General features: G+C 33.7%; 1 protein-coding gene across 1 annotated transcript in view; it reads left to right on the top strand.

Annotated features, from left to right (window-relative positions):
• The window catches only part of LOC149786038 (E3 ubiquitin-protein ligase rnf213-alpha-like), a 269011-nt gene that overhangs the window by 231431 nt on the left and 16512 nt on the right, over positions 1-21068 (top strand). Inside the window, exons 62-70 of the mRNA XM_089978107.1 lie at positions 1428-1525; positions 6074-6224; positions 7981-8155; positions 8912-9009; positions 10284-10341; positions 10971-11176; positions 15933-16074; positions 18281-18343; positions 19092-19260. Coding sequence (XP_089834233.1) covers positions 1428-1525; positions 6074-6224; positions 7981-8155; positions 8912-9009; positions 10284-10341; positions 10971-11176; positions 15933-16074; positions 18281-18343; positions 19092-19260 — 1160 coding nt within the window. The remainder of the gene's footprint in view (positions 1-1427; positions 1526-6073; positions 6225-7980; positions 8156-8911; positions 9010-10283; positions 10342-10970; positions 11177-15932; positions 16075-18280; positions 18344-19091; positions 19261-21068) is intronic.

Here is a 21068-nt window from a genome sequence, read left to right as displayed (position 1 = left end):
TGCCATGTATCTAGTGAATTTAAATAGGGTTCAGTTTCATAAGTAATTAGTAAAGTAGACTGAAGTAATCTGACTGTCCAATATAATTCTGTGTCAGCTAAAAGATGTGTTTTTTTCAAGCGGTCAAACAAAAGATAAAAGATAAAGTTTTGTATTATACCAGAATTGGCTGAGATATAAAGCACTGGATAACATTATGGGCATAATGAGTGAAAACTCAGTTATCAAGAAAATACACAAATTACTTTGTTTCATATCACAGCAATACACATCCTTGATTCACATAAAATTCTGCTTGTAATATTTGGCAATAATGAGTCATTAAGTTAAAACATTCAAAGAACTTGTAATGGTTACACAGCTGAAAGCACCAACCATGTGATGGCTAATGCCACTGCTGAAAATGTTTACAGCAGGAATGAGAGAAAACAGATTGATTGTTCAGTTATGTCTGTTAGTAGTGCTGAAGTTTTGCAAGAAATAGACCTTAATCTGGAACACCTGAAATTTTTTCAAGTAGATAAGCTGACTTCTGACATGGAAAATAATGAGGAAACTTTAAAACACAGATTAAACATTGCTGTGAAAACATCTAAAACGGTTAACACAATCATTCACCCAGAGGGTTTTCATCTGCTCTTACCCATTAACATTGTTGATCACATTGCCAAGGTAATATATAAATGTATTAAATATACAAAAGTAAAAATATAGTGCAGCTTCTTATACTTATGTTTTAGTATATTGTTAAATCAAAATAGAGACAAATTTATGATTTAAGATTTTTTTCATTTTTCTTACATGACTGATAAGTGAATTTCTTCTGCATTCATCAGTTTTACAGAAGTATTCTCTAGGTTTGCTCCACAAGTTTCTTTGATCTAACAAAAAAGCTATCATGAAGGAGACAAACTCAAATTCTTTTTGTACCATTGTTTGTTTTGACAAGATGCTTGAATATACCCGTTGAACATTAATTTTATAAACAATTATAGTTGTAGTTTTTGTTGAAAATAATAAACAATTCTGGGCTCTTTATGAATTCAATAAATAGTTTGTTTTATTGAACTGGGAAATATATATTTCCATGTCACATCAGCTAGTATCATTTTACAGCTCAAAAACAATCTGTTGAACTGAACAATAATATTGACCTATAATTGTTGTTGTGGTCTTAGAACTATTAAATTCTAAAATTGTGAACACCACACAGCATTTGCCCCTAGTTAGACATCTGTTTTACTGATAGATTATCCCAGATGTCTTTTGTTTATTTGCATATACATTTTTAAATATAGGCAGGCATAAAATGTACCATATACAGGACTCTTGTTTGCACATATATTATATCTGGTCACAGCTACCAACATTCAGGACCAAGGAAGGTCAGTCTGTATTCATTTTCTTTTCTATATCTGTTTTTACAGTGTGGCCGCCCATATACAGTCAGTAAATGTCCAAAATGTGGCTTGGAGATTGGAGGTCAAGGACACGTGGCACGCCCAGGAAATGCTCCTGACCCAGGGTAAAACATGATGAATTTATGCTTTGCTTCAGGATCATTTACATACCTGCCATGTCACAAAGAACATGATTTTAGACTCCCATATTCAAGAAAATGGCTTGAATTTGTCCAAACATTACTTTCCTAAAATTACATATTTAGTGATTAGGGACTACATATTATTGAGATCCTGGCACTGCTGCAAAAATCTCATCCTAATGACAATCTACCCCTAACTTTGAAAAGTTTGTCCAGATTAAAAATGAACATCTTCAGCAGTATATGTTTTAATTCTTTGCCAATAAAATTGGTATTGACATCAATATAACTTTGAAATGAAGATAAAAAATAGAATGACTAGTCTGATTAATAGAGTAAAAGGAATAAATAATTTTAAATAATTTAGCATGTTATATAACAACATGTTTGCAGTAACATTTCTTAACACTGAGTATAAATTAGTTTTTTCTTTCATTTTAATAATTAATATTTAGTATTATTCTTAGATATAAAATATCAGAAAATTCAGTAAAATAAACAATTAGAAATAGATAATTATGTCAGCTTGACATTAAGTTATTGATTATGAAAATTCAGTTACTTGCATTATGAGCAATGACTCCACATGGACAGAACCCCAGTCCTAACCTATAATCCCTAATTTTTGTCTAGAAAGCATCCCACCACTGTCTAGAAATATGGCACATATGTTTATGTCTCACAGCTTTTGCCTTTACTTTTGTGTCATCCACCCTGTTTGTTTGCTATCATCTACATTCCTACATCATTTGAGAATTACAATTGAGAAGTCTTTCATGTATGAAAAAAATATTTGTAGAAGACTGTTCTGTCTTGCCTTTTATAATTAATCAGGAATAACACCAAATATTTTACAGCAAAGAAAGACAGGTCTTCATTGTATTTTCAATTTACATCACAGTCCTAGTTAATTTCAGGAAAAATTACGGAGTTCTTGAATGATTGCATACAGCTAAGTTTGCAAACAGGTAAGTTTACAACTTGAGGGCTTATCATCAACAGTCAAACAATTATAGATGGTATTTATTGATTGACTAACAAAAACAAATCTTGATATGCTGTACATGCATTATGGATTATGGAAATATTCCCACCGTGGAAATTAAACCATCCATGCTGTTTCTGTCACAGATGAAAGACCTTCAAATCTTGTACAGATAATTGTAATTCTGGCATAAGGACCTTTCAGATTATATACATATATACAGATAATTGTAATTCTAGCATAAGGACCTTTCAAATTTTATACAGATAATTTTAATTCTGGCATAAGGACCTTCCAAATTTTGTACAGGTAATTATAATTCTGGCATAAGGACCTTCCAAATTTTGTACAGATAATTGTAATTCTAGCATAAGGACCTTTCAAATTTCATACAGATAATTTTAATTCTGGCATAAGGACCTTCCAAATTTTGTACAGGTAATTATAATTCTGGCATAAGGACCTTCCAAATTTTGTACAGATAATTGTAATTCTGGCATAAGGACCTTCCAAATTTTGTACAGGTAATTATAATTCTGGCATAAGGACCTTCCAAATTTTGTACAGATAATTGTAATTCTGACATAAGGACCTTTCAAATTTTGTACAGATAATTGTAATTCTGGCATAAGAACCTTTCAGATTTTGTACAGATAATTGTAATTCTGGCATAAGGACCTTCCAAATTTTGTCCTTTCAAATTTTGTACAGATAACTGTAATTCTGGCATAAGGACCTTTCAAATTTTGTACAGATAATTGTAATTCTGGCATAAGGACCTTCCAAATTTTGTCCTTTCAAATTTTGTACAGATAACTGTAATTCTGGCATAAGGACCTTTCATATTTTGTACAGATAAGTGTAATTCTGGCATAAGGACCTTCCAAATTTTGTCCTTTCAAATTTTGTACAGATAATTGTAATTTTGGCATAAGGACCTGTCAAATTTTGTACAGATAATTGTAATTCTGGCATAAGGACCTTTCAAATTTTGTACAGATAATTGTAATTCTGGCATAAGGACCTTTCAAATTTTGTACAGATAATTGTAATTCTGGCATAAGGACCTTCCAAATTTTGTCCTTTCAAATTTTGTACAGATAATTGTAATTTTGGCATAAGGACCTTTCAAATTTTGTACAGATAATTGTAATTCTGGCATAAGGACCTTCCAAATTTTGTACAGGTAATTATAATTCTGGCATAAGGACCTTCCAAATTTTCTACAGATAATTGTAATTCTGGCATAAGGACCTTTCAAATTTTGTACAGATAATTGTAATTCTGGCATAAGGACCTTTCAAATTTTGTACAGATAATTGTAATTCTGGCATAAGGACCTTCCAAATTTTGTCCTTTCAGATTTTGTACAGATAACTGTAATTCTGGCATAAGGACCTTTAAAATTTTGTACAGATAATTGTAATACTGGCATAAGGACCTTCCAAATTTTGTCCTTTCAAATTTTGTACAGATAACTGTAATTCTGGCATAAGGACCTTCAAATTTTGTACAGATAAGTGTAATTCTGGCATAAGGACCTTCCAAATTTTGTCCTTTCAAATTTTATACAGATAATTGTAATTCTGGCATAAGGACCTTTCAAATTTTGTACAGATAATTGTAATTCTGGCATAAGGACCTTTCAAATTTTGTACAGATAATTGTAATTCTGGCATAAGGACCTTCCAAATTTTGTCCTTTCAAATTTTGTACAGATAATTGTAATTTTGGCATAAGGACCTTTCAAATTTTGTACAGATAATTGTAATTCTGGCATAAGGTCCTTTCAAATTTTGTACAGATAATGCTGATCTGCTAAATCATATGGCCACTGTTACTTAAACTACAGAAACTTTTATACAACATCGTCTCCAAAACTGTTAAAAATGATTTGATCAAACTGTTGACATAAAGACCCTTGAATTTTATACAGTGATGCAGATACACCGTTAAATATGGCAACCATTACAGAAAATAGTAAAACCTTTACAAAACACCTTCTCAACTGAATGTAACCAACTTCTACAGAAAGCAACATGACATGGATGGCTTCCAAGTTTATATACCTGATCCTGATCTGCCATCAAATATGGTCACTATTACATAAAAATAGGGGGCCCTGAGTGGCCGAGTGGTTTAAAGCACTCGCCGTAACGGATCACTGCCATCTCACCTCTGTCTGCGTGGGTTCGAGTCCAAGGCTCAGCTAGCATGGGTACGTGGGAAAGCCAGCCAGTAGCTTCTCGTGGGTCGGTGGTTCTTCCCTGGGTTTTCATGGGTTCTTTCTCCACCAGTTATACTGGCCGCCATGTATAGCCTATCTTGTGCTGAAAAATGGCGTTAAACCCCAGAACAACAACATAAAAATAGAATAATATTTGATGACTTCTTCTGGGAATAGTTAAACAGAATCTGACCAAACTTGACAGAAGGCATCCTAGCTTAAAGGACTTTCATATTCCTACAAATTATGCAATTTAACATTAAATATGGATGATGTCATTACTAAAAATACAAAAAATGCTGGAAACAACTTCACAGGAACTGCTAAGTAGAAATTGACCAAGCACTGCAGTAATAACGGCTTTCAGGTATGGCAACTGTTAAGATGGATTAGACATTAAGTTGATTCTTTGAAAAACTATGCAACAGAATTGTACAATATTTTACCTAAAACATTCTGGCATGAAGGTCTTTTAAGTTTATACAAAGGATCTGCTATTAAATATAGTTGCTGTAGCTAAATATAAAAGAAGCTTGAATAGTTGTATTTAATTAACCAGCTTTGATCAGTTATACCACCTTTCAGATTGTTATAAATGATGCAGATCCACCATCAAATATGGCTTCTGTTACTAAATATAGCATAGCATTTTATACAACTTATTCTGTAAAATAACTGTTGGACAGAATTTAACTTTTGGTATCACCTTTCAGTATTAGAATATTGATGCTGATATGCCATCTCAGCCCCACTTATTTTTCTGTTATGCAAGTCTTGTATGTTTAAGTCATTATCTCTGCTGTTGTTTTTGAAACTTGTCATGTGTACATATATTCTTTGAAGTACTACACCACTATTCCAACATTTGATTGCTGTGACCTACTTCACATGATATATTAACTGTATGGCCTTGATATATATATATAGGTCATTTTCTTAGATACTAAAGCTTGTGCAGTCATGAAATCTAATATGTGTGTACAATCTGAAAAGTGGACCTCTGTGACCTACATCCACCACCTGGGTTATGGACTCCTCATCATCAGTCAGTATTGATCATCATTAGCGATGACAGAAACATTTTATTTTTTTACATTTGTGTGCATAACATGAACTCAATATCTTGTTCCAGTAAATCGCTACAATACATTTATTTGGAGATAATTCAGTTTTAGCAATATGGCAAATAAATCTCCACCAAATTAAAAACCACAAAAAAAGAATAATTTACCCAAAAGTGTAAGAATATTTCCAAATTTATGTACCACATATTAAGCACTCAAATTACTGTTTCTCTTTTTTTTAAATTCATCTACAGTGTGGACCGTACAGAAAAAGGACATGTTCTAGGTCGTGCTGAGAACAGGACACAAATTGGTCCAGAGAGAAGTCTTACTCCTGCTTACTGTGGCATTATTCGTTTCCTGACTCACCTCACCATGATGCTTGGATCCAACATTGACTCCATGGTCAGTTTTTATCTTGGCTGCACTTTATATCTTCAAAAGTTTTCACTGCTGTTCTTAAACATTAGCCCCATTTTTATATTCCAGACATTAGGTAGCATCTGTCTGTTACCAATTTCTTTTCTGCACAATAACTTTAGTTCTCCACTATTTACTTTTACCACACTTTGTGGATGATTTTCACTTGTGGCAAGGAAGAGGTTTATTGATATGGGATCAAATGTCAAGATAATAGTGAATGGAAGAAGTGAAATGATTTGGGCAAATAACATTAGTTCTACGTCACATACCTGGACCAGACTTGTGGGTGGTGTGAGCTTTGGGTAAGAAAGAAGCTTATAGGTTTTATCAAAATGTCAGAGGACGAGGTCACAAGGTAATATTATATGTCACCCATCACGCACTTGTTTATATTTAGACTCATTCTGGTGGAGTATTCACTGCTTCACAAGCATATTTTTAATTTGTGTAATTTCAATCAAATTTCATGAAATGTTTTATCTCAAAGATCTTAATGTTTGATGATCAGCAGAATTTGATCCTATTGTAGAAAGTTCTTGCACTTGATTGACTTTGAATATCATGATGGCTTGTGAAAATGTAATCATTATCCACACACTAGATTTTGTGTTTTATTCTGTCTGTATGTACATACATGTGCAGGGTCCTTGAATACACTTAATAAACTTGACAAATGAAACTTTAATCAGTAATAACTCTACAGGTGCAGATTGTGCAAACACTTTTAGAATGTTGATTATGTTGGGTGGGGTTATTTTCAGATAATTTCCAAATTGTATGTCTTACATGTCTTAGAATCAGCATATGTAATTATAGACCCAAGTGTCAGCACATTTCATACTCCAAAGTAACATAGACCTTGTGAGAGCCTCCCCTACAGCCATATATTTACTTACTGGGCATGAAAAGACAACTTTATATGTAGAGCTAACATTAATGGCTGCATTTATCCCAGTCCCTAGGGACTGTGCCTTTGGATCTTAACCTTGCAACTATTTGAGATCTACGTGACTCTTTGTGCTTCTTGTGTGGTTTTAAAAATGTGTCCAATTATAATGAGACCATAAATTTGAGTTTCATGTTTAAATAAACATGTTGATCTTGATACTGTTGTTTCTGGTTTTATATCAATCATATTAGCTATGAGACTTCATAATTAGCAAGATTTTGATGATATGAGACCGAATTTTGGTGTTTAACAGAGTTACTGCCAGTGCTTGTCTTGGTACATTTTCATACAACACCTAGATTGTCTATTCCAGTTATCCTGCTTTCACTGAGCAAGCATTGTTTCATTAAGTCTGTCAGATTATATTATTATGATAATCATTCCTATATAGCACTTTATCTGAATGCTTGTAACATTTTAGGAACTTGGACTAAGGAACAAATCATGTATACAGTAATTATGAATGTTTGTGCTTCATAAACCCAGTTCAATTTCAAATTCTGAAAACTGGACTTACTGCCTAGACTGTTTTGAAACCACGTGTCTTGAGCAACCACTTTTTTGCCTGCAGCACTGGTCTCTCAAGACAGGTTTTACTATAGAAATGTTGTTTTTGTGTCTCTACATTGTTTCATTGTCTCAACAAACTTGTCATGGTTTAAAGTCATCATCAACTGTTCTTCATATAAGACCATGAACTCAGAGCTATCTATAGCTCTAATAGTTATTTCCAACTTAAATATATATGATTCCTGCATGATAATCATAAGCTAGATCCTTCATTTCCAGGCTGTGAGTCAATTTATCAAACCAGACATAACAGATGACATGGTTTCTCAGTTTCTATGGCAACATATTGAACATGACCTGGATGACCTTCACAGAGCTCTTGGCAAAAGCTTGGATGATGTTTTCATCATTATGCACAGTATATTGTCTGGCGTTATGGAAAGTCCTAGAGAGTGTAAGTCATTGGTAATTTTATATATGCTGTAATTGAGGTGATAGGTAAGAACATTTGCACAGTATTTTCTCTGGCATGATGATATGGCATAGAGATAGTGAGGCATTGGTAATTCTATATAAATCATGCTATAATTGAGTAGATAGGTAAAAACCTTTTCACATTATTTTGTTGGGCCTGACAGAAGGGTATAGTGATAGTAAGTCATTGGTAATTGTATATATGCTTCAAGCGAGTAGATAGGTACATACATATTGACATTATTTTGTCTGGCTTAATGGAATGCACAGAGATAATGAGTCATTGGTAATTCTATATATGCTGTAATTGAGCAGATAGATACATACAAAGAGGTTCAAGCAAATTTTTGTCTTTGTGTCTCATTAGTTAAAATCCTTGATGAATAAGCATTTATTATACATTTAAGTACATGTGTTTATAATACTTAGCTCCAGGAATTTGTAGTTCTGAGCTCAGAGGTTCTTTCTAAGTTCATGAATTAAAAAAATGCTTTGTAACAAACACATTTTTTTATGAAACTTAAGTTTCTGCATTTCTTTCTTCCACAATATTGAATGCAATACTGTTCAGTATGTTATTAATGTAACTTATACAGAATTTCTTACTTTAATTGTAGAATCTGTAAATCATATCTTTAATTGTAGAATCTGTAACTTGTAACTTTTATGGAAAAATTGAGATCCTTCCCATTTCTTACAACAAATTAGGTCAGTGCAATTTTGTTTTAATATTTAGACAAAATTGGAGAAGAAATATGTGGATTGATAAGCAAAGACACCAGAAATGAATGGGAAAAGAAGTTTTCTGAGAAATATGTGGCTCCAGCATTACAGGTATTAAACTCTGTGTGTGTGTGTGTGTGTGTGTTATAATTTTGTTACTTTAGGACAAACCTTCAATAATTCAGTCTTTGAATGGGAACATAGTTTTGGGATGTGGTTGAATGACAGATGGTGTATACTCCAACTAATTTTATGATCACAGCTGTAGGTCATGGGTAGTGAAGGACACTTGTCATTTTCTGGCATTAGGTGCTGAATCCTAATTGCTTTTGTCAGTTCAGCTTGTGCAGATATGGGAACTAGTTTTTGTCTGAGTTTAACTTACAGTGGATTGGTGTTTCATCCAAAGGGAATCATGTTCTGCCACTTTATCTGATTAAATTTTGATAGATCACATTTCCTGTCAGTATATGCCATGTTTGAGTCTCAGTTTTGCTGCATGCATATATTCAATGTTATTGGTGTATCTTGCAAGAATACCCCATTGCAATATATAAGAAAAATACCACCAGTGGCATGATAATCTTTTGCCCTACTAATGACTTTGATGTTTGATCGATGGACATGATTACTGTATGATAAGGTGCTGACCTGGCTAAAGTGCTACCAAGTTATCAGGAGGGTTTAGAAAGTGAAATCCTGGATAAAGAAACAAGCCACTGACTTGTATTATCCCTTGCTGTTATTTTGACCCTGAGAGCTGGAGGTATCACTGAGTGCACAAGAAACTTTCAAGATATATATCATGCTAAAATTTCATTATATCTTCATTGGTTTAAGTGTTATACCTGCAGTACACAGAGGTTACTGATTATATTGTTAATGGTCATGACCTTGAGACAGGACATGGCTAAGGTATGTAATTCATTGTCTTGTCATATATTACATTTTCCTTTAGTGATCTTAAACTCAAGGTACAGGGCTGACTATGTTATGTGATGTACTGTCAAGTCTAGATATGTACACAAGTCAGATACAGAGGAGATACATTAATGCAGGTGAGACACCAGGTTCCATAAAACACATGTCAATCCTGCTTTAGTAGAAGCTCAACATATCAATACTTTGATGTCCATGTGTCTGTCCAGACATCTGTCCATCCACACCATAAATTAGGGTAAATGTTTAAAAATTTTTAGATTGATGTCACTGTTTAGTATTTAACTTTCTAGCTAAATTAAATGCAGACTGAAGAAAAGGGAGTCTGTTGTATGATCATGTAATTTATTTATATTTTTGCATATTTTAATGAAAATTGAACATTTTTGTTTTTAAATCTTGGTCACTGAAGAAATTATTAATTTTGTTCTTTTCTTATTACATAGAAAATGGAGGTTTTGTTGAAAGAATACAACCAGCAACTAGCCAAAGATAAAAGACTTGGTATATTTTATGTTTAATAGATTCTCTATCTCTATCACTCACTCACTGAATCTCTCTGTCTATCTGTCCGTCTGTCTGTCTGTGTCTGTCTCATTATTGTGTCCATAAAAAAGACATCACCTAAATGGCATGTGTTTTAAAAGTTTATACATACTTTCGTTTCTGAGAACAGTGCTGTAAAATGAATAGAAGAGGAGGAAAGTTAAGTAGAACTCCAAATTTCCAAGGTTTTCACTTTCTGTCTTGGACACAAACAACATCAAACAAATTTCTCCCTAAAATATTTAAAACAGAAATACCTATACTTTTAAAACAATAAAGACCCATTGATATTTTCCTATCAATCTTTTGACAAATGGCTTTCAGTATATATGTGCATAATTTTGTTCCTTTTTCTCATGGCTGGAGAGTGTTTAAATTATATTTCAATGTGCAGATTTATTTTAAATTTTTACTTGTTTCCAAAAGATGGGGTTTTGAGAAGAATGTTTTAGGTATGTAAGTGGAGTAACATTTGAGAATTCATAAGAAAAGCAGGTTCATGCCCTCCACACTGTTACTTATTAGAAACATAATTAGCCATCTTGATGTTAGTATGATTTTTATTCTGCTATCATTAATTATGACAGGTTCAGATCCACTGCTGTGTCTTCTTTATGAGATCACACAACCACAGGAGAAGATGCCACTTGAAATGCTACAGGAAAATCCCACAATGTGGCGCTTCCGAGCACAGATCACCATGGACCACCTGCGTCATGAGTTTGAGGTTCAGATGACAGGCACAAAGAAAGCTCAAAAACAACATATGGTTCTACAGCTCTTCCTAAAAGAGGTATTTCACTTTTGGGAAAATTGTTGGTAGAATCCTCGTAATGAAGAAATCGACATTCATTTGTTAATTTATATGGGTTTCTGGGGGGCCACATAATTTGTTCAGACATTAAAATACTGAAAAATATCAAGAAAACAACTAGACTCTAATTTAAAAATGATAATATTAAATACCTTAGAATTCTTCCCATCACATATACATGAGACTAATTCACAAATCTACTAACACTGTCAACTTATTGGTATTTCAAACCAAATGCTGTCGCTATAAACATGCAGATAGACTGCTCACTGTCCTTTTTTTAGTAGAACAGTCCATTTCAATAAAGAAAATTCAGTCATTTGCATGTAAAGAAACTCCAATTTGATTTGTTACACCAAAAATTTGATACTGTTAGGGACCCCCTGGTGTAGTTATTTCACCTCAGATGCAATAACAGATGTTGAAGTCAGTGCATGGTATAATCAAGAAAAAATGTGAAAGACTGATTACTGTCATTTGATCAGTTCATGAAGGCAATAGGAACTTATGTTCTCAAGTGTCTTTCATTAATTTCAAGCATTGACTCAGTGGATTGAAATCAAGAGTATTCCAGTCATGAATATTTGTGTTAAGTAAACATAATATAGACAGTCATTTAAAGCAGTGAGATGATTCATCATGCCAGATTTGTTTTGTGTGAAGTATTTTGGTTGGATTATAATTTGGTCACTTAGCCTAATATGAAGTGAAGCAGTAATAGAAATCGTGCACATGCTACAATTATCGATGACCACTGATTGTTATATCATGGGATGTGAATGAATAGAGTTTGATTCAAGGATTTAGTATACCTGGAGGGCATGAAAGCCCAGATAGAGGTAGGTAAAGTGATTAAAGTACAAAAAGTAGTGCTTGCCAGACTTGCTATAAAATAGGTACAAGAAACAATTGTCCTAGGTTAGTGCCTGGAAGATTTTACTTGTTTGACTTCAAAAATGTATAATCACATACATGAAATTTGGCATGCAGATATCTCTCAAGTGAAGTATCTCAACCATACTAAAACTAGGTCATGATGATCTAATTTGCAAGCTTGAGTGACTTCTGTGTTTAAGCTCTTCATTACACTCCAGATATCTTCAACGATATTTCACCTACTTCTCATGAAAATTTATATGTGTATAATCACACTAAAAGCAAGTCAGCATTACCAAAACTAGGTTTATTTTACCAAGCTTTCATGCTAGAGTGACATTTGTATTTTCAGCTTTCAGTTACTTCCAGCTTTTGTTTCAGATTTTGTTTCCTATTTCACCTGCATTCATGAAAACACCATTAAGGGGATGGGGCCCCGTGTGGTCTAAAGCGCTCTCAGTTACGAATCACTGCCATCTCACCTCTGTCGGCATTGGTTCGAGTCTCGAATTCAGCCAATGTGGGTATGTGAGAAAGCTTGCCAATAGCTTCTCGTGGGTCAGTGGTTATTTCCGGAGTTTTCCCGGGTTCTTCCTCCACCATTAATACTGGCCACCATGTATAGCCTATCATGTGCTGAAAAATGGCGTTAAACCCAACAACAACAACAACAACCATTAAGGGGATACATGCTCAAAAAAAGAAGCTCATATTTTCAGCTTTCTTTTTGGTTAAACTCGCACTTTTTTCACCAATGCTCATAAAAATGTCTGTGTTTGCAGCTGAAAGTGACTTAACCATATCTTAACTGGATCAGAGAAACTTAATGTTAACACTCATGTGACTTATGACTTTTCAGAAATTTGTTACACCCTTAATATCATGAGCCCTTTTACACTCAGGAAAATTGGTATGTGAATGCATCTTAATAAGAGTAACTCTACCATACCAACACTAGGTCAGGGTGACCATATATTCACATTTGAGCAACTTTATTCTTAGGTATGTGTTTGTTACACAGTCACTATCTGTAGACCCCATTTTAATTATGCTTTATGAAAAGGTTGATGTTGATGCATAACCTACCATATCAAAACTAAGATTTCCCACTTTAGTGTCTTTTATGTTTCAGCTATCCATTTGTCAAACCAACAATATCTTGGATCTTTTTTCCTCGTCTCTCATAAAACATGGCATGTGTAGGTGTGTCCAGGAGGACAACTCAGCCATACCAAAACTGGACCATTGAAACCTAATTTTAATACTCAGTTATCAGTTAGTTACATTTCAGTATCTTTGACCCTATTTCACTAAACTCATGAAAACTGGTATGTCAATGCATGTCAAGGAAAATAACTCTGACATAACAAAAGCTGATCACTCTGACCTAATTTTCAGAGTTGTGTGTCTGGTATTTTCCTCTGTACCAGTCCATACATTGTTGTCTTCTGGACAGGTTCTCCTTTTCATGTGTGGATTCATGCTTGCAAGTAAACACCTTGTTCAGCTTTAATATTTTCATAAACAGTAAGGTAAAAATATGGTACAAACATTGTAAATTTAAAAACCTCCTTTCAGTTTATCATATTTTTATCTTGGATAATGAACTTGTTCATTTCTTAGTGTAATAAAAGATAACCATATCAAGGGCCTGTTCTAGGATGTATGATTGTGAAATTAACACTACATTCTAAAAAGTCATGATAAAAAATCAACCAGATTCATGAAATTCACACATCATACTTGCAAGGTCTAACTTTATTTTACTGTTCGAACTGTCACTATATATAGAAAGCCTCCTCCTTTTTTATTCACTTGGAAATTTCCCACCCCATCATCTATTTTCAATTCTGTATGGACCCAACATATCAGATTTATGCAAATATATTTTCAAACCTCAGTGTCCATAACAGAATGGTCACTGCACCACTCTTTGTACCACTGCATTAATGTAATAGGTTCAATTCCTAATGTCCCCCTCCACTTTGTTTGGCATACATGCCAACCATTACACTTTTGACATAATCATTATACATTTTTTCACCTTACTACATCTTATACTCACCTGTATATGGATTACACTTTTCCAGTTCATTTTAAAAAATAATAAAAAGTTTTGTCATTTTTATTATCATCTCCTTAATCTCATGCATATAAATTTGAAAATATTCTAAAGGAAAGAATGCTGCACAAGAATAGCATACTGTAATTATCCATTCTAGACCTACATGTACTTTCCTTATTTTCTATTTATAGCAACTGTATATGACCAGTTTCCAATAAAACAGATAGGTGACTTTATTTTCACAGATTGTCTCATAGATTCATTATATTGATAATCAAGTTAGATAGAGAAAGTCTCTAATTTTAAAGAAAATGGCGCCAGATGTTTAGTGAATCTTGATTTTATGGTGTGTCTTGTGGATGAAAATTATTAGAACAGATCAATCTTTTTAAGCTTAAATACATCTCTGATCAGAAAAGGACAAATCCTCACCACTTTACAAATATAAAAAGAAGAATATTAGAGTGATGCAATTCAGCACTCAGATTGAGCACAAAAGAATTTGTGGACTTCATGATCATTTACTGAAAGTTAGACATGTGGAATAGTTAATTGTTGAATCTAAATTATTTGTCAGTATGTTTTTTGTTTGTATTTTGGTCATAATTCACATGGATTTTGCCCATTCATGCCAAGAATTGTGACCAGCTGCAGATCCAGGAAGGCAGCAAATTTTTTTATACATTTTTCATACAGTCAACTGTAATTAGGGCAGGTAATTTATAAATTACCCGGTACACTTTTTCTGCTCAGATTACACTTTTTTGCCACTTATGTTAGCAAACATTTTGCTTATACCTCTCTCAATGTTGGCATTTATGCTTTGAGCTTAGAGAAGAAGAATAGGCCTGATGCACCATCCTGCATAAGAGGTGACTAATGGAGGCATCAGGCTTATTGATTTGTTGTGTAGCACAGCCACAAGATTCACCCAAAACATGCCTTAATCAAACACAAACATGACATAAGTCAAACAAAATATACCCAAAACCAAAGGCAAATGTTGGAAAGAATAATATTTTGTGAAAACAGACAACAAATTATGCCACATTTAGTATTGACATTGGGTGGAGATGAAACAGGAGACAAATCATTGGATTCAGCGCTGGTTGTCAGGTTCAAATGGACCCAATCAGTACATTCCAAGTGAAAACATAATTTGCTTGTTTCTACAAAATAACACCCTTTCCAATGTTTTCTTGTGGTCTGGCGCATATTTCATTTGATTTGCATCATGTTATAATGGATTTGGGCAGGTTTTGAGTGGTTTGGGGTGAATTGTGCATCCTGTTTTTAGCATGCTGACTTGTGACCAAAAAAGTTTTAGTTCAAATTCTGCCATTGCATCAACCATGGTCAGTTACCATGATGTGTCCTTGGGCTATGCACTTACCCAAATTGCCTTGGCATTAATAACCTATTATTGTTGCTGTGCTACATTACACCAAAGCAAACCAAATCTACTGACTCTCAATTTTTTTGAAGTGTTGGACAACTAAGCTACTTTAGTTTTCTATAAAACATAGCTAAATACTGCCAATTTTTGCCTTTTACAATATTAAGGATAAGGCATGAAAACATACTGAACAGTGTTAAATAAATAATGTAAGTACAAGTCCACAGAATCTGGCTTTATTCCTAACTTATCTCTATGTATAGAATTCAGCAGGCTGATTAGACAAACTTAAATTAAGTTTTACCAATCAGATGTCTAGACTTGAATACATGTTGATAAAATTTGGCCCACATTAGATCCACGACTACTGCCCTAATTAGGTATTTATTTTACCATAGGAGCACCATCTGCGGGCAATTCGCTACCTTCCCAGCATCTTGAAGCTGCAGAGAATCCTGTTCCAGAAATATCAAAGGAAGCTGGATCGTGCTGAAGCCTCCACCATCACAGTGGAGATGCTCAAAAAACAGTCTGATGGAGGTTTGTACAATGTAGTGAATATAAAAACTAAAGCTACTTACTGTGCTGTTTCATCAGTATTTTCTTTATTAGTGTGGAAACAATAATTGATAACATATACAAATAATAATTGTCAGATTGTTGTAAGTGAGTTTATGGTATGTTTTTTTGTCAGTATTCCATTGTATGGTATCTGCCATCTATTCACAATGGTTACTTTAACTTCTTCTCAAAAACTGCCTTATAAAGTTACATATCATTTTACATGAAGCATTCCTGCCTTTCAGATTTGTTTATTTGATGCAAATCCATCATCGAACATGCCTGTCATTACTAAAAATTTAAAAAACTTAAAGCAAATTGTTCTCAGAAACTGCTAATCAGAAATTGACCAAATTTAACAGAAGGCATGCTGGTGTAAAGGTCTTTCAATGTGCTGAAATTATGCCAGTCTTTCGTCAGATATGGCTACTGATAAAAATACCAAAATCTTTAAACAGCTTATTAACAAAAACTTCTGAACAGAATTTGACCAAATGATGCTGTTCTGCCATCACCATTACTTTTAAAAGGATATCTTGAAATTACTTTTTCTGAAAAGCTGCAGAACAAAATGTGAGTGAATTTAACAGAAAGCATCCTGACATAAGGAGCTTTAAAATTTATGCAAATGATGCTCATACACCCTCTCATGTTGTTTTTAAAAACAGAAAAATCTTTCAACAACTTCTTTTGAAAAACCACTGAACAGAATTTGACCAATATGACATAAGGCATCCTTACATAAAGGGCTTTCAGATTTATGCAAATGATGCTTATCCATCATCACATATGACTGCCTTTTAATTAAAATAGATTGACCTTTAACAGCATCTCAAAAAGTGCTAGCAGAATCGGACCAAAATTTAAAAGTACTCTTATATGAATGGTTTTACACTTTTACAAAATAATGCCAATGCCAATCCACCATCAACTGTGGCCACAATTACTAAAAATAAATAAACTTTTAAACAAAACTTCTTAAAAACCACTAAATAGAATTGAACTAATTGACAAAATGTATACTGGCCTAATGGGGTTTCATGTCACACAAATGATGCTGATCTGATCAAATGTGATGCTATGACTAAAATTAGAAAAACTGTTAAATGTTGTCTTCTCAAAACCACTTAATTGAAGGAAATTTGGCTGGTAGCATCCTGCAATAAATACCTTTCATTTTTTTAAATACAGATTTTGCCAGTCCACCATCATACTGCTTTATCATTTATTTTTGTGTCTTAATTTTGTTTTTAAAAGACAAATTTTCATGGGTACTTAAATTCAAGGTGTTAGTTTTCACAGTTTGCATATTGTGTAGGTATTTAATTTCAGGGATTAACCTGTACAAATACCCCAGATAAAGAATACAAATGAACAAAACCATGCCAGCAACAAATGGTGATTGCTTCATTGGTTAAAAGCATTTTACCACCTGTATGATGACAGATCAAATGCTTGTCAGGATGAATCACTTACAGTCAACATCAAAGGGACCTGCCACAGCCAACAACACTAAGCTAATTGGTTATTAAGGTACATGTGAATGATCTCGTCCTTAAAACACTGTCCATAAAGTTGTACCATTAGTTACTTTCTGATGACCATGGCTTTAACAGTAGCATAGAAGGGGTACAATTCAACTTACTTCCTCATCAGTTCAGATAGTGTCATTCCATGTGTGAACCAAACATGTGACCAGCTGCCCCTTCCACAATGCATTTAGCTATCACTACCAGCTTTTTATGTGTCCATTATCCATCAGTGTGCAAAGATGCTAACTGAATTGAAAATCAAGTGCACTCTATTGTTTTTTAACCTGCCTTATGTGCAAACCAACTTTAGCCACTAGATTCTACTTAAAACTTCATCAAATCAGGCTGATTCATGCTGAATGGATAATTTTGGCTCTTGCTTTGTGTGAAAGATCACACCTAATTATCACTAGCTTTGAGAATGCTGGACTTGTTTATTCCACAATTTCAGGATTATTTACAAGACAGACATTTGTATGTACCAGCAGACTTGATTGACATGATGCTGATTCTGTTTTATTGTTCATAAAACATCTTATTGACTCATATTTCATGGCCATCTGCTCTTGCATTTGTCTGTATAGACCAATGGCAACCATTTGTACAATCTTATACGAAGTTGAGCATCTTTTTTTTCTTCTTATATTTTACAGATGAACTTCCAAAATTACTGGATGAGTATGCAGAGGTTTGGGATCTTGTCAGGGAAAACTTAGGTAAGATAGAAGCAAGTGTTTAATTAAATGTCCAGAATTACAGTAGTGTTGCACTATGAAAATTTATGATTTATGTTCTGTAGATTTCTCTTTATCAGTTTTAACATCAAATACTTTTTTATAACTGAGACACCATCAGAACTATGCATGGTCACCTCACATGCAGCATGTAAACTGCTGCAAGGAGTGACTGTTCTGTGCAAGAACATTTACCGGATTTTGATAACTAGATTAACTATTGGATGTTGTGTAGATTAAATATTGGATGTCATCAAAACATTTACAGGATTTTGATAACTAGATTAACTATTGGATGTCATTTAGATTAACTAATGGATGTCAACTAGATTAACTATTGGATGTCATCTAGATTAACTATTGGATGTCATCTAGATTGACTATTGGATGTCATCTAGATTAACTATTGGATGTCATCTAAATTAACTATTGGATGTCATCTAGATTAACTATTGGATGTCATCAGTATCAAAACATTCAGTTTAAGTTGTTTAGAATTTGTTATGACCTTTTTTTTCTTCTAAAATTGCCTGATGATGTTTTCACAAATCCCTTATATGGCCATTATTTGTGGAAAACATACGGTTAGAGAAAATATCTTTGCATTCATAACAGTGACGGATTTGAATTTGCCCTAGACATTTATATATCAGAGATCCAAAATATCAAATCATACACAAGTGCATGGGATAGCCTAATAGCAGAATCATTCTTCTTCCAATCCTTACAGTATTTGTACCTAAGGAATACCGCAGACGCCAGATAGATGACTCCACGCCTGTGTCCCTGCTTCTGCCTACAGCAAGTGATGCTGGCCAGTGTGCCTACTCTGTACTGGAGTTCCTGTTCCACAAACAAAATGATTTCCTTGATAATTATTACCAAAAGGCCAAAAGAAGGTAAGATGTCAGAGTTTATGGCAAAATTCAGTCTACACATAAAGGTACATAGGTTTTTAATTACTCCTTCTACATAATGTCATCACCAATGTCCACAGGGGGTAAGGCTGACAGCAGTGTCCATTTACAACAAGGGCTTGACTGTACTAATAGATGTAAATATATTATATTTAATCTATTCTGAAAATTATCTTGACAGATGTTTGAGATAATTCATACAAAATCTTTATGGGCCCATATAGTTTAATAAAAACTTGGAAACAAAACTGTTTTAAATGACTGTTTTGCCTCAACAAAGTCAGACTGATCAGTGTTATTTTATTTTATTTTTGCACTATTGAAAAGAAATTTAATAGAATGCTTTTTGGAAATTGCTGTTTGATGGAAAATTCGAAGAAAATTATGACACATTCCATTTAAAAATAAAAGATTTTTTGTTATTTTTATCAGCACTTTTATGACATTGGTTTCTGATGCCATGGAAATTGGAGCTAAATACCTTTCCCAAGGACACACTGAGGTCAGTGACCTGGGTGTGCTTGGGTTGGTATTAATCCCTTGGATTACAAGCCCAACCATCTACGCATTAATCTGCCATGGCTCTTTTAATAAAAGTTTAAGAACTGCAAGTTTATTGAGCAACATAAAATTTAGTATAAAAATTTCTCTTTACATTTGTTATCAATGTTAGATAGAATTAGATATATCAATATTAGAATGACAGAATCAAAAACTGAATTTTATTTCAACTTTGAGCAACCTGTGCTTTGTATCATCATTATGCTATCTGACTGAATCACCCTGGTACACTCTAAGCCCTATCTGTTCTCACTATACATCATGTCATTAAGGTTTATTCATATGCTTGATATCGTAGAAACAAAGGCTTATTGACTGGCAAATTGTTCCAGTACTTACATTGCATATCTAGGGTCCATGGTACAATCCTGTACTCTTATATGCTGCCTAATGCATGCAAGCCTTGGCATTCAACTGGTATCTAAATTTTATTCTTGAATGTACAATTCAGTGATAAATACATATTGCATACCAGTTGGGATACAAGATCAGCACCTAATGTAACTGATACTTCTGTGTGTGCCTGGTCTCTGAGATTATATACTATAGTTATCCATTTTATTGGGAAGGCAAAATTTTGTTCCAGTTTTTGCTATTCAACTCAACAGTTTTTACAATGGCGGGATGAAAAGCTTAAACAAATATGATATTAATGACCCATTGGAAGAGAAACAATTGACCTTGGAGAAGAGGTGGTTGCTTAATAAAGGTTTGTTTCTTTAATATTTCGGTTTATGAAATTTCTGAAGCGCTGGATGTTTAAGGCAGGCAATTGCTTTATAGCTTGATAGGCAGGTTTTTAGTTACCGTTCAGCATAGCTTGTAAGATCTTGAAAATGTCTTCACCACCAAGGAAAAAGAAATGTATTGCTCATTTGGAATATATCAAAAATTGGCTGTACATTCTGCCATTAAACATTGCTATACATCATGCTTTTTGCACACAGTGTGCCACTAATTGTAGTATTGGGCATGGTGGCAGAGACGATGTGAGGAAGCACATCGGTTGCAAAAAACACATAGAAGTTGGGAAAATTAAGAATTTGCAGATTTCAGCTCTTGAATATTTTAATCCATCGGCAGAAGACCTGCAAGCTACCAATGCTGAAGCATTATTTGTGAGTTTTCTTGCTGAACACAATCTACCTTGATCAGCTGGAGACCGTGCTAAACATTTGTTCTGATAAATGTTCCCGGCCTCGAAAATCGCTTTCAAATTTTCCTGTGGA

This window comes from Sinohyriopsis cumingii, chromosome 12 (genome assembly GCF_028554795.1).
Source record: "Sinohyriopsis cumingii isolate HCF-2022 chromosome 12, ASM2855479v2, whole genome shotgun sequence".
Classification (NCBI taxonomy): Eukaryota; Metazoa; Mollusca; class Bivalvia; order Unionida; family Unionidae; genus Sinohyriopsis; species Sinohyriopsis cumingii.
The sequence above is the reverse complement of the archived record's forward strand: the minus strand, read 5'-3'. Positions and strand labels throughout refer to the sequence as shown.